Raw genomic sequence first — 14,962 nt, forward strand, 5'->3', positions numbered from 1 at the left:
GGCCCTCCTAAAAATATGTTTCACCATGTCACTTTCATATTCAATAGGGTCTAGTTGTTTCCTATCACTTTCAGGGTCAAATATAAAATTGTCTCTTTGGTATTGGAAGCCCTTTATAAACGGACTCCTTCTGAACTTTCCAGTTTTCTCTAGCTTTACTGCACCTCTTTATACTTTCAGATCCTGTGACAATGGCCTCCTTGCTGATTTTTAACACCATATTCCATTTCCTGGTTCTGCATTATCACCACCTATCCTATATGTCTATGCCTGGAATTGTCATCTTCCTGTAACTCCTGGCTTCCCTGACTTCCTTCAAGTCCCAGATAAAATGCCATCTTCTGCAAGAAATCTTTTCCTGATTCCCTTTAATGCTAGACCCTTCCCTCTCTCAGTTATTTGGAATTTATCCTGTTTACACCTTGTTTCTACATAGTTGTTTTCATATTATCTCCCCCATTAGACTATGAGCTCTTTGAGAGAAGGAGCTGTCTTGTGGCTTTCTATTTAATCCCTAGGAGTTTGACATGGGTATAAATAATCTGGAATAGGATGAAAGAAGTAAAACATTCTACTTTGCAGGGGACACCAAATCTCTGATGTCACCACAGGAGAGTTCCAGGAATAACTCATGTTTCTAAACTAGAAGCTGTTCAAGTTCTTCCTTGTTACAAGGACCTTCATAGGCTGGGAACCATGAATGCAGACAGGAGAAATCACTCTACCAACCTTATATTCAAACTTTAGGACAATTTGAGAATCAGTTACTTTTCTTCCCCAGAGAATGCAGCTGTGTTTGGGGGTTCGGGGCAGCAACACAAAGGGACTAAAGGTTGGGAAGCAAAGAGACAGAATGGCAGAGATGGTCAACCAGTATCGGTTATGACCTAAATAAGTGAGAAACATCAAAGTGATGGAATGAAGTAAGTAAAAGCAGACAAAAATGCCCATCAGCAGTAAGATGGTTTGGGTAGCTCTGACCTCAGGGGAAGCTCTGGATGAGAAGTTGGTACTGTGGATGTTCTGGACTTGATGGTGGTGTCTGTGCAGGAGAAACACCATGTAGCCACTGGTCCAAAACATGAGTCCCACACATAGCACATTTCTCAGAGTAGTCATGATGAAATAAATATCTATAATCTTTATAATTGAGCAATATATTATAGTATATGCATATGTATTATTGGTGGTGCTCTTCGGTTCTCTCACAAACATTGGCACAGGAATTTCTATCAAGATATTAAGGATCCAACAGAAGAGAGAGAGGGTAGAAATTTGTTCTGGAATTCTGGTTTTGAGTTTTGATAGCGTAGAGCCACTGGGACTAATGGTGATGGCCTGAAAGCTACACAGAAGGCAAGTGAAACAAATTGAAAGCCCCTGGGTAATTCTGTAAAGGAAAAATATCACTTTGCATCCAACATTATCCAGGAAATTTCTTATCTCAAAAGCTTGCAGTATTTCTGGGCTGCCTATGCTCACCAACATAGTGATGTTGGTCAAGATTAGCTGGGTCAGAATCAAGTTTAGTGGCCTTAGTTTATGGTCAAGTCGGAAATTCAAAATATAAAGAGAAAGTAGGAAGCAGTTTGCCAGGATCCCAGTTGTAGTTTGTAAGAGCAAAAAGATACCAATGCAGACATTGCTAGTAAGCATTCTCTGTGTGTCTTGAAGAGAAGATGAGCCACACTGACCTAGAGGGAAATAACAGCTGCATGACTTCCACATTATTAAATTACAGCACATGTGAAAAACTCACACCATGACTCCTTTCTCTTTCCCATGCCTATGACAATTGAAATTATGATTGAGGGACACTATAAAGAACCTTCCTTGACCAAATATTAATTTATATTTCCTTCAAACTCAGCCCATCTTGAGGAGCAAAAGAATGAGCTCAGAGCTGGCTTTAGATGATCAGAGAAGAAAAAATTATCCATGCAGTACTGGAATTACTGCATTTATTTATACATCAGCCATGACACAAGTCAAATAGTAACTTCCCTCCCTCCACCTTGGTTTAAGATAAAAATAAAACAACATTTTTCTTTGAGTTCTGGTGTTCTTGTTGGTCTAGGACCAAATCAGCCTTTGTCTCCCCTACTGTTCAACCCCAGGCAACCATCAGCTTAGGGGCAGCAGTCATTTACCTAGCATCCAGGGACCATCCCACACCAATCTGAGGGGCTGAGATGAACCATGGGACAGAACCGCTGTACTAAGTTAGGGCAAAAGGATGGAAAAAGAGCTTCAAATCAATTTCAGTGTTAGGTTCGGAGGTTATCATGTAATAAGTGTGTGTGTGTGTGCGCACACGCGCGCATGTGTGTGTGTGCACACACGTATTATGGTCCTGAAATTTTATGGCTGGAATTTGCCTGGGATCTCATCTAGTCTATCCACTCTGTGAACCATGACTCTCCTCCAAAATTATCTTTGCAACTCCCTCCTTGTATCCACCAAGAAAATTGGAGATGTCTTTTGCGTCCTGGTGCCAGCCTGGTAGTCAGTGCTTCCCCTAGCCAAGTTGCTACCTCATTTGACTCATTGTATAGAGTTAAAGGTCCTAGGAAAAGTGCCCAGAACAGTATTTTGCATATATTATCTAATTCATTCATTTTACTTGAATTTAATTGTTGGCGAGTTGAGTTCTTTATTCACATAGAGTAAAGGAAGTGGACAGTCCAAAGTGACAAATATGCTGAGATAGTGATAGACTTCAGTTGTAAATTAAATGTGTTACTCTTACCTTACAGGTCATGTTACTTTATTTCTCTGAAAAAAATTCAAGTCAGGAAACATTTATTGTGTGCCCATTTAAGTACAAGACAGTGAAAGTATAACGATAAAAAGTAATGCCTTCTTTGTTCTCAAGAAACTTACTGTCCAATGGACAGGTAGGATATAACCTGAAAACATATAAATAAGCCATGCCATGTCATATAATAAGGCCAAAGGAGACCCAAAAAGAGTTGTATGAGAAATTTGAAGAGGGTGAAAATAATTATACTGGGGGTGGGAGAGAAGAAAGCAAGTAAAAACTTCTTGGAGAAGGTGGCATCTGTATGATTTGGCATATGAAGGATGGGAGAGATTTCAGTCAATGAAGTTACAGTTGGGGAAGGAAATGGGGGTGGTTTGCAATCCTAGGTAAGTTAGTATGAACAAAAGTATGTGATTTGAAGAAGACAGGATGAGTGACAGATTGAAAGGGCTTCAATTTGGCTGGACTATTGAGTACCTTAGGTAGAGTTCTAAGAGATAAGGATGGTCTCTCCTTTGGACCTTTTAGAAGACCATAAATGGTAGATTGGCAGCAAGTAGAAACTCTCACTATAGAATAGTGCTGTTGTGCTGCTAGCCTGTGCTGGTAAATAAGAATATAAAGAATATAACTCTTACATACCTCTACTCTTGTTAAGGCTGAACTAAACTTCTCCTGCCACTTTGTTGATTTTTTCCCTTAAGAAATGACTTTTTCTCTATCACTCCTTTGGCTCTTTCCCTCTGCATAAGTGATTTTCCTTTTAAACAGGGCCACAGGGAACACAAGGAAGAAAGTTGGTGAAGTTCCAGTTCCAGCCAAGGTTTTTTTTAAAAAGCCAGTGCTTCCCCTAGCCAATTTGCTACCTCATTTGACTCATTGTCTAGGTCCTAAGAAAAGCTTTTTCTCTTTCTACTATAGAACACAAACAAAAAAGGAATCAATAATTCTCCTACTACGGTTTTCAGTCTACAAAAAGATTACCTGTCCTAATAAAATATCTTGCTATTAGTAAATCTATTTCATTCATCTCCTAGGCACCCCACAATTTTCTCTGCTACATTTATCCATGAAGACACATAAATTAGCAATGCAGGGGTTAATACTATTTATCATAATAACTGGCATAACAAGTATATAATTAGATAGGTAAACTAACTCTTTTTTTTTTTTTGCAACAAGCATTTATTTCATTTTTTCCAGTTACATGTAAGGATAGTTTTCAACATTCATTTTCATAAGATTTAAAGTTCCAAATGGTAAACTAACTCTTAAGAAATAGAGATTAAATTACATGAACACAATTATAAAATAATTTTTATACAAATAAGATTTAAATAATTGGAGAAATATTAATTATTCATAGTACATAGAGCCAATATATTAAAAATGACAACTCTATCTAAACTAATCTATGTATTCAATGCCATCCCCATTAAATAAGCAAAAATTATTTTATTGAACTATAAAAAATAATAATAAAATTCATTTGGAAGAAGAAAAGATGAAGAATATAGAAGGGATTGATGAAAAAATGTAAGAGAGGAAGACTTAATAGTACCAGATCTTAAATCATATTATAAGGCAATAATTATCAAAACTATCTAGTACATCCTAAGAAACAGAAAGGTGGATCAGTGGAACAAGGTAGACATACAATACACAGTAGTAAATGATTATGGTCATTTTTTATTTAACAAATGTAAAGGATTAAGCTTATGGGATAAGAATTTACTATTTGGTTAAAAAAATGTTTGAAAAATTAGAAATCAGTCTGACAGAAACTGGTTATAGACCAATATCTGATACCTTTTACCTAGATAAGGTCAAAATACATGACCTACATATAACAGAAGATATCATAAGTAAATCAGAAGATGGAACATATTACCTATCATATTTATAGATAAGAGAAAAATTTATGAATAAACAAGAAATAGAGAGCATAGTGAGATATAAAATGGATTATTTGATTACTTTAAGTTGAGGTTTTTAACAAATAAAACCAATATAGTCAAGATTAGAAGGAAAGCAGAAAATTGGGGAGAAATTTTATAGACAGTTTGATAGATAAAGTTCTCATATCTCAAATATATACAGAACTTTGTCAAACTTATAACAATATGAGTCATCCCCCAATTGATGAATGGTCAAGGGATATGAATAGCCAGGCCTTTTTTTGATGAAGAAATCATGGTTACATATAGTCATATGAAAAAATACTTTTGATCATTATTGATAAGGAAAATGCAAATTAAATCCACTTTGAGATATCATCTCACACCTATCAGAATAGCTAAAATGATAGAAGGGGAAAATGACAAATGTTGGAGGGGATATGGAAAAATTGGAACACTAATATACTATTGTTGGAACTATGAACTGATACAATGATTTTGGAGAGCAATCTGGAATTATGCCCAAAGAGTAATAAAACTGTGTATACTCTTTGAATAAGCAACACTATTCTTAGGTCTGTTTCCTAAGGTGATAAGGGAAAAAGGAAGAGAACCTATATATTCTAAAATATTTATATCAGCTCTCTTTGTGATGGCAAAGAACTGGGACTGAGGGGATGCCCATCAACTGGGGAATGAATAAACAAGTTCTGGTTTTTGATTGTGATGAAGTTCTTCTGTGCTATAAAAATGATGAGCAGGTTGATTTTAGAAAAACTTAGAATGAAAGAATGAAGAGTGAAATGAACAGAACCAAGAGAACATTGTATGTTTGAAGAATAACTGTGAATGTTATTCTGAGTATTATAAGTGCTCAAATCAACTACAAAGAGCCTATGAAAGAACCAATAAATAGAATTATGCATAGTATGGCATTTGTGTTTGCGTGTGTGTGTGTGTGTGTGTGTGTGTGTGTGAAATAATGACTTTCTCTAGTGCGGGGTGGGGAGGGAGGGAGGAAGACAGTCTGCAACTTAAAATGTAACCAAAAATAAAATTATAAAAAAGGAAATTAATTTGGTGAAACAGGCACACTGTTTAGAATTAAGTTGAAAAGAAAAAGGTAGAAGAAAAAAAGAGGAATTGTCCCATGTGGATTTTCTGTCATAAGATGGTTTTCAATGGTATATTCTATCCTGACACTCTACATCCATCATCCATGGGGTCAATATAACCCCAGTCCTAGAGTTTGTCAATGAGGATCTCATGCTGATGTTGCACCCTTCTGACTCTTTTTTCTTATGTTTCTGATGGTCAATGTGGTTCCTTTGATGTTCTCTCTGTAGACCCCTGCCTTCTTGTCCCAATATATTTGTTCTCACCTCCTAGTACAATGTTATATCTCCTACCTTCCTTCTCACAGGTGTTCTCCTAACCTATAATCCCTTAGAATGGAACTGGCTCTATTATTAGTCAAAGTCTATTCCTGTCAGCTCCAGAGTCAAGGCAGCTCCTTTAGAGTCAAAGGTGGAAACACAAGGTAATCTCTGTCATGATAAACAGGCCATCTTAGCTAGCTTCCATATCTCCTTGGCAATTCCAAGGTATGCTAACTCTTCCTGAGGTCCAGAAACTTTGCGATTCCTTAAAAAATCATCCATGATATGCTTGACATCTGTAATTATATATCACAGCATCAAAATAAGCATCAACACTTAAGAGAAGAACTGTGATTATCTCAACATTCCAGGAAATCCAGGAAAGTGTCACTAATAATATTGGACAACAATAATATATACACAGTGGGTGGCTAGGTGGCACAGTGGATAAAGCACTGGCCCAGGATTCAGGAGTACTTGAGTTCAAATCCGGCCTCAGACACTTGGCACTTACTAGCTGTGTGTGACCCTGGGCAAGTCACTTAATCCCCATTGCCCTGAAATATATATATATATATATACACACACACACACACACACACACACACACACACACACACACACACACACATATATACACAACACAGCTTAAAGCTTCCCTTTATGAGAAAATTATTAATACTAGGGGTTTTGGGACTCCCAAGGGGCCCTGCCAGGAGTGACTGGTCTGACCTTTCTTAAGGTCAGCCCAGAGTCAGGAAGTTACCTCCCTCAAAATCACACCCACCTGAAAGCCTTATTCCCACCAGAGGATCTGTTCTCCGGGCTCCGATATCAGCACAACTGCACCCAACCACCCTCAGATCCAATGAACCAATAGATTTCGATGATGCTAGCCAATTAGCTTTGAATAATGTGTATGGGCAGGCTCTACTCCTTCCCAGGTTGCTTTACTGAGTAAAGCTCTGAATTACATATAACATATAGTACATGCACAAGTCTAATAAATAGATACATATCCATAAAACACTAACAAATATACATAACAGCAAAGTGAAACAAGGTAATAATCATATCAGTAAGGTCATGGAATAAAAAACACACCATAAATAACTGCATATAGGGGCAGCTAGATGGCGCAGTGGATAAAATACCGGCCCTGGATTCAGGAGGACCTGAGTTCAAATCCAGCCTCAGACACTTGACACTTACTAGCTGTGTGACCCTGGGCAAGTCACTGAACCCCCACTGCCCCACCGAAAAAAAAATCAAATCAAATAACAGCATATATATCCATAAAAAGAAAACTGAGTAGAGGCCAGACAAATGTCCCTACAGTATATGTATGGTTGAACACCAAATCAAATAACTATGAACAGGAAAATAAAATAGAAGCAAACTCAAAACTTGCAATAATTAATATGTACATCAATGAATAGATGCAATTACAGGTAAGGTACACAGAACTCCATGGGTTAATTTTAGCTATTCTGCTTTAGTTATAATCTGGATATATTTGTTTTCCATGCACCATCATAAGTTAGGCTCAGATGATGAATAGACTTAGCTTTCTCTTGACCTGCTGAGCTGTCTGTCTTTGTACCTGAGTTAGATGATGGTGTAGCCTAAGATCTCATCAGAACTAGAATCCTACATTCACAAATTTGACCTTCTAGAGGCCTTGGGTTGGCAATGTTATTATGCTGTGTGTGTGTGTGTGTGTGTGTGTGTGTTGGGAGGTGTCCCTGTTCTACAGATGAAATTCTAAGCAGACAAGTTTTCCTTCAGTGTTCAGAATCCTCTCTTTCTATGTGAAATGTTTAGTAGCCTAGGAGGCATTGAGTATCCCTCACCTGAAATATCTGTTTCTGAGTCACTGGTTCAGATAGTGTTTGTACACTATCTGAAGTGGTCTCTTTTGCTTAGAGACCACTGGGATAAATGTCCCTGAGTCTACTCATCAGAGAATTCAACTAATTCACCTATAGGAAATAGCTGGTTTTAGTGAATTTTTTTCAAGGGCCTTATCAATTTCTAGAGCTATTTTATAAACATGAAAATTGTCCAGTCCTTCACAACTACTTATATAGTAGCTTCCACATCACTCTTGAGTGTCCCTTGAATTCAATTGTGCTAAGTGCTAGACCAAATAAGAAAAAGAAAAATAGCCCCTGACCTCAAGGAGCTTAGAATCTAGTGAAATAGTTGGGCTGTGAGCTCTCTGACTCTAAATAGATGCTTTGGGGAAAATATTTTGCTCCACCCTCCATACCTCCATTCAGAAGGAGCAGAGGCTACCAAATCTATGAATACCAAAACTTCTTAGAAAAATGCTGTATTCTTGTTCTTGACAACAAACCCAGGCATCATACTGTTTTTTGTTTCTGTCAGAGCCATTATTAACTAAACCAAGGCTAGATGGTAAGCTTCTTTTATATTGTCTCTCTGTACCAAATGATATGATTGTTGGTAGTATCTATGGTTTCTCCAACTTCAAATACTACAAGACTCAAGTCAATAGGCAAATGTGCCTCATGCCCAAACATCAGTACTTATGTTGTAAGTCTGTGACATCATTCTTAGGAGAGCTGGACATATATTTTAGGAATGTTACATATTGATTCAACTAAGATTTTTGTTCTAATCTCAGTATCCTTAACATATGCAGAACTGTGGGATATAAATGCTCAGACTCTGGGTCTCCTTGACAGTGCTAAAGCATGATTCTACATTTCTGGATGCCACTCAAAGTTAATAACTCCTTCAGTTGTATGTGTTCACAAAGCCATAGTGTGAACAGATCCTGGCAGGAAATCAATATATTGAAATATACTTCTCTCATAATACTTTAACAGCCATGGAAATTTCTGGCTCCTGGATGCCTAGCCTATGCATACCTTGTAAAATTGACAGTCTCCACCAAATATGGCTTCTGTTCTTCCTGTCTCTAGAAATAGAAAGTCAATATTGAAAAGTTCCAAAGTTATATATGTGCTAATATTGTCCAAATATTCCATATGAGTTCATAGTATTTTTATTTGTATACTATCTTGCCTTGGTGATTCTGGGCTCCCAATGCCTCCTATATTTCTTTGGTGTGGAATACCTGGGATGTTCTATACAATGGAGTGAATAACTATAGAAGAAGGACATGCATCCCTTTAAATAAATAGGGTTAAGATCTCATTCATACATATCATGACATTTACATCCTCTACTCTCACAATTATTTAGAATGATAGAAGCATCCCTTTAAGGAAAATCCAACATGTCTGTGCACGTGTGCATCCATGTTCCCCTTCCCCCAAAGGAACAGTAAAAATAACCAAAATAATGCAAATGATAAGATCTCTTAGCTACCACCTCACAAACCTTAAACTGAAAATAATTAAAGCAATGATGCTCAATGATGGTGGCAGTGTAGAGAAATAGACAATTTCTTACAAACTTGTCAGACAGAAGTAAAATCTTTCAGAGTAATTGTGTCCTTTTTCCAAACAGTTCCATTATCTTGGAGTATTTGGAGAACCTTGATGGGGGGAACAGGTATGAGTGGGAGATTGGTGGGGCGGGGTTGTCTGGCAGTCATGGACCAGATGAGAAAATAGAACTGGAGGGAGGAGGGAGATGTAGCCTTTCTTTGGGCAGGGCATTCGATGGGCGAGGATTCTTTTCTAGGCCTGACATTCAAGCCTTACAGCATCCTTGGCATGGCTCTGTCTGAACTTCACACATGCCAGGGTTGGAGACCTTGAGGAATGAGCACTTTAGTCATTTCAGGGATTTAGGATAACCAGACTGCAGAGCTCACAAGAATTAAAGGCTCTGCTTTGCAAGCTATGCATTAATTCTTTGGTGGTGATGAAAGTTATTAAACTAAATGACCCCCTCCCCCCCAACCCCATTCCAGAGTCTCCCTTTCTGCACTCTGCCCCTTTCTGGGATTCTGTGGTCTCTGGTGCCTTTTTGCCCAGGTTCTGATTTAATTTTAAGCAGTTCTTAAATCACAGGCTGTCATGTCCCCCAATCATTGAATGGACCTTGCCTCAGGCAAACTGACACCCGAGAAAGACCTTAGCTTAAAAAGGCCAATGTCTCCCATTGCATCTGGGATTATCTCCAGTCATCCTGTCCTGATCTCTATCTTGCCACTGGACCCAGATGGTTCTGGAGGAAAAAGTGAGGTTGGCGACCTTGCACAGCCCTCCCTCACTTAAATCCAATTCACTGCAAGTCATGACATCTCCCTCATGTCAAGGTCCTCTTCAAGTAGGAGGGACAAACAATAATCCGTTAATGATCTTGAAAACTTTTTTTTTTAAAAAGGAGGTAACTTGAAATTTTTCAGAGCAGCATTTTTTATTATGAGAAATTAGAGGCAAATATGTTTCTGAATAAAGAAATGTTTTAAAAATATGGTATAGGAATATAATGTAATTCATGAATATGTGAGAGATCTGTGATTTTGTCACTAGAATAGCTAGGGTGCTACATCTTTCCACATACACGGACTATATCCACACATGACTAAGGAGATGAGACCTAGGGAGTCATCTGAATCACAGAAAAGACTTGTCCAGGGTTATATAGCTTAGCTAATGTCAGCAGTGGGATTTGAACTTAGCACTGTGTTAGGTATTCCAAACTGTATCCATAATGTGATAAAAAAACCCCTGAAATTCAAGTAACATCACCATATATGAGGAGTAAAAAGAAACAGACCCACAAAAAACAGAGTTCATATGACCTACGACCTTTTAGGTACAAAACTGAAGGGGAATAAATGGACAAACAGTTAATATTGATGAGATTTAGAAGGAATTTATGGAGTACATTGGAATTCACATATTTAAATGTAAACAATTGCAATCATTGATTGTATTGATGTTTAATGGTACATTTATAAAAATGTTTCTTAAAAATGCAAATAAACACAAATTGTAACTATTAGCACTTAAATAAGATGACTTCTGAGATCTCTTTCAATTCTAGATCATATGAAATGAATTTCAACACATAAAGTGCCATAACATTCCAGTCATACCTTGATATTTGTGTGTATTTGTTTGGATGTTTCAATATCAACATGTTTTGGTGGTATTTTCTTTTTTTATAATAAATATTTGTATTTAAAGTCTTGAGTTCCAAATTCTAACGCTCCTTTGCTCCCTCCCCTCTCCTCTCCCTGAGGCAGCAAACAATCAGATATAGGTTATAAATGTGCAATTGTGTAAAATATTTCCATATTAGTCATTTTGTACAAGAAAAAAATGAAATAAATAAAGTGAAAAATAGAATACTTCAGTCTATGTTCAATCAATACCAGTTCTTTTTTGGAAGTGGATAGTATGCTTCATCATTAGTCCTTTGGCATTGTCTTAGATCATTGTATTGCTGAGAATAGTTAAGTCAATCACAGATCTTCATCAAACAATATTGCTGTCACTGTGTACGATGTTCTCCTGGTTCTGCTCACTTCACTGTACATCAGTTCATATAAGTCTTTCCAGGCTTTTCTGAAATTTTCCTGCTTGTCATTTCTTATAGCACAATAATATTCCTTTACAATCATATACCACAACCACTTCCCAGTTGATGGGCATTCCTTTGATTTCCAATTCTTAGCCACCACTGCTATAAATACTTTTGTACGAATAGGTCTTTTTCTCTCCTTTGGGATGTCTTTGATATATAAACCTAGCAGTGGTGTGGTTGGGTCAAAGGGGGGTATGCAAAGTTCTATATTCCTTTGGGCATAGTTTCTAATTGCTCTCCAGAATGGTTGGATCTTTTCACAACTCCAGCAACAGTGGATTACCATCTCAGCTTTCCTACATCCCCTCCAACATCAAATATTTTCCTTTTTTTGTTACATTTGTAATTCTGATAAGTGTGAGGTTATGCTTTAGAGTTGTTTTAATTTGCATTTCTCTGTCAATAGTGATTTAGAGCCTTTTTTATATGATTATATATAACTGATTTCTTCATCCAAAAACTGTATCTTCATATCCTTTTACCATTTATCAATTTGGGGATGACTTGTATTTTTTACAAATTTCACTCAGTTCTTAATATATTTGAGAAATGAGACCTTTATCAGAGATACTTGCTTCAAAAATTATTTCCCAGTTTTCTTTTTTCCTTATAATCTTGGTTATATTAGTTTTGGTTGTGCAAAAGCTTTTTAATTTTATAAATTTTATAAAAATAATTTATATAGATAATATATTTTAATATATTAATATCAATATATAATATATAGATAATAATAATTGGTCAACAATAACTTTATATATTTTACATTTTGTATTGCTCTCTATATCTTCTTTGGTCCTAAATTCTCCCTCTGTCCACAAATCTGACAGATAAACTATTCCACGCTCTCTTCATTTGCTTATGGTATCACCCTTTTTGTGTAAATCATGTAAACATTTTGACTTTATTTTAGTATATGGTGTGAGATGTTAGTCTATACCTATTTTCTGACATACTGTTTTCTAGTTTTCTCAAGAGTTTTTGTCAAACAATGAGTCTTTGTTCCAAAAGTTTGGATCTTTGGGTTTATCATGTACTAGATTACTATAATTATTTACTATACTATAATTTGCACCTATTCTATTCCACTGATCCACCTCTTTATTTCTTAGCCAATATGAGATTGTTTTGATAATTACCACTTTATAATACAATTTGAGATCTGGTACTGCTATACCACCTTCTTTCACATTTATTTTGATTGATTTCTATCCTTGAGCTTTTGTTCTTACAGATGAATTTTGTTATTATTTTTTCTAGATCTATAAAATATGTTTGATTTGTATTTCACTAAATACATAAATTAACTTGGGTGGGATTGTCATTTTTATTATATTGTCTCTGACCTACCCATGAGAAATTAATATTTTCCAATTCTTTAGATCTATCTTTATTTGTATGAACTGTTTTATAGTTCTGTTCATATTGTTCCTGGATTTGCCCTGGCAGGTAGACTTCCAGGTACTTTATGTTGTCTATGGTTATTTTATTTTATTTTATTTTTCTTTCTTTTTTCTTTTTCTTTTTTCTTTTTCTTTCTTTTTCTTTTTTCTTTTCTTTTCTTTTTTTCAGGGGAATGAGGGTTAAGTGACTTGCCCAGGGTCACACAGCTAGTGAGTGTCAAGGGTCTGAGGCCGGATTTGAACTCAGATCCTCCTGAATCCTGTGCCACCTAGCTGCCCCCTACAGTTATTTTAAATGGAATTTCTCTTTCTATCTGTTGTTGCTGCACTTTGTTGGTAATATATAGAAATGCTGATGATTTCTGGGGTTTTCTTTTGTATCCTGCAACTTTGCTAAAGGTGTTAATAATTTCAAGTAGTTTCTTAGCTAATTCTCTAGGATTTTCTAAGTATAGCATCATATCATCTGCAAAGAGTGTTCCACATTTTTTATTCTAATTCATTTCATTTCTTTTTCTTCTCTTATTGCTATAGCTAACATTTCTAGTACAATATTAATGATAGAGGTGATAATGGGCATCCTTGTTTCACCCTTGATTGTGTTGAGAAAGGTTTTAGCTTACCCCCATTACAGATAATGCTCATTGATGTTTTTAGAGAACTATTGCATATCTTTTTTTTTTATTTTGGTGGGGCAATGAGGGTTAAGTGACTTGCCCAGGGACACACAGCCAGTGTCAAGTGTCTAAGGCTGGATTTGAACTCAGGTACTCCTGAATCCAAGGCCAGTGCTTTATCCACTGCGCCACCTAGCCACCCCCTCTCTACTGTTTTTTAATAGGAATGGGTACTATATTTGGACAAAGGCTTTTTCTGCATCTATTGAGATAATCATGTGATTTCCGTTGATTTTATTATTGATATGGTCAATTATGCTGATAGTTTTTCAAATATTGAACCAGCCATGCATTTCTGATAACAGTTTTCTAATGAGATTTAAAATCTGAGCCAGCAAGTTAACATTCCCTACCCCTCTGCCCCACTTCTTTCCCCAGAGTCTTAACCACTCATTTTCCCATATACATTTCAGGGTTAGTCAGTTCTAAGAAGACACCTCTGGGATTCTTTCTAGAATTTGACAAGGCTATCACCCTAGCTCAGGCCCTCATCTTCTCTCACATGGACCATTTCAATAGCCTCCTATTGGTCTCCCCACCTAAGTCTTCTGCTCCCTAGTCCATGCTTCACACAATTGCAAAAATTATTTTCCTGAAGCACTATTCTTATTACTTCACATGCATACTTAATAAATACCATTGATTCTCTATTTCCACTAAATTCAAATAATCAATGGACATTTCTTAAGTGCCAACTATGCTACTTAACTAGGTACACAAATAAAAAGACAAAAAAAAAACCCCAAACAAATGAACAAAAAACCCCCTCCAGTCTGTTTTCAAGGTGTTTATATCCTATCATCATTTACAAACTCCTTTAGGGCATTTAAAGCTCTATACAATCAAATGCCAACCTCTTTTTATAGGTTTATATTTTATTTTTTCTGCCTGAAATCTATGGTTCAGGGAAACTGGCTTTTTTGCTTTTCCTCATGTATAAGTCTTGATCTCCCATGCTTTTGCAGAAGCTGTCCCCCCACATGACTGTATTCTATCCACACCTTCATTTCTTTGAATCCCTAGGTACCAACAAAACTAAGATAAGTTATGCTGCCTACACAAAGTTTTTCCTGATCCCTTCACTTGCTAATACCACCCCAACCCCATTATACACACAAATACACTGTGAAAGCTTGAGCCACTTTGAGTTTTGAGCAACTTTGTAAATCTTACAATAGGACATTAGTGGGGGGCAGCTAGATGGTGCAGTGGATAGAGCACCAGCCCTGGAATCAGGAAGACCTGAGTTCAAATTTGACCTCAGACACTTAACACTTATTAGCTGTGTGACCCTGGGCAAGTCACT

General features: G+C 36.6%; 1 protein-coding gene across 1 annotated transcript; it reads right to left on the minus strand.

Annotated features, from left to right (window-relative positions):
• Positions 1-642: 642 nt before the first annotated feature.
• LOC122745335 (vomeronasal type-1 receptor 4-like) lies at positions 643-1,656 on the minus strand. Its single transcript, XM_043990573.1, has one exon. It carries the CDS (start codon positions 1,654-1,656, stop codon positions 643-645), a length of 1,014 nt encoding a protein of 337 aa, XP_043846508.1.
• Positions 1,657-14,962: the final 13,306 nt, after the last annotated feature.

Source organism: Dromiciops gliroides, chromosome 1, assembly GCF_019393635.1.
Source record: "Dromiciops gliroides isolate mDroGli1 chromosome 1, mDroGli1.pri, whole genome shotgun sequence".
NCBI classification, from domain to species: domain Eukaryota; kingdom Metazoa; phylum Chordata; class Mammalia; order Microbiotheria; family Microbiotheriidae; genus Dromiciops; species Dromiciops gliroides.

What these genes read in the sequence shown, in the direction of transcription:
- LOC122745335 (XM_043990573.1), bottom strand. Translation starts at nt 1,656, where the DNA reads ATGCTTACTAGCAATGTCTGCATTGGTATCTTTTTGCTCTTACAAACT.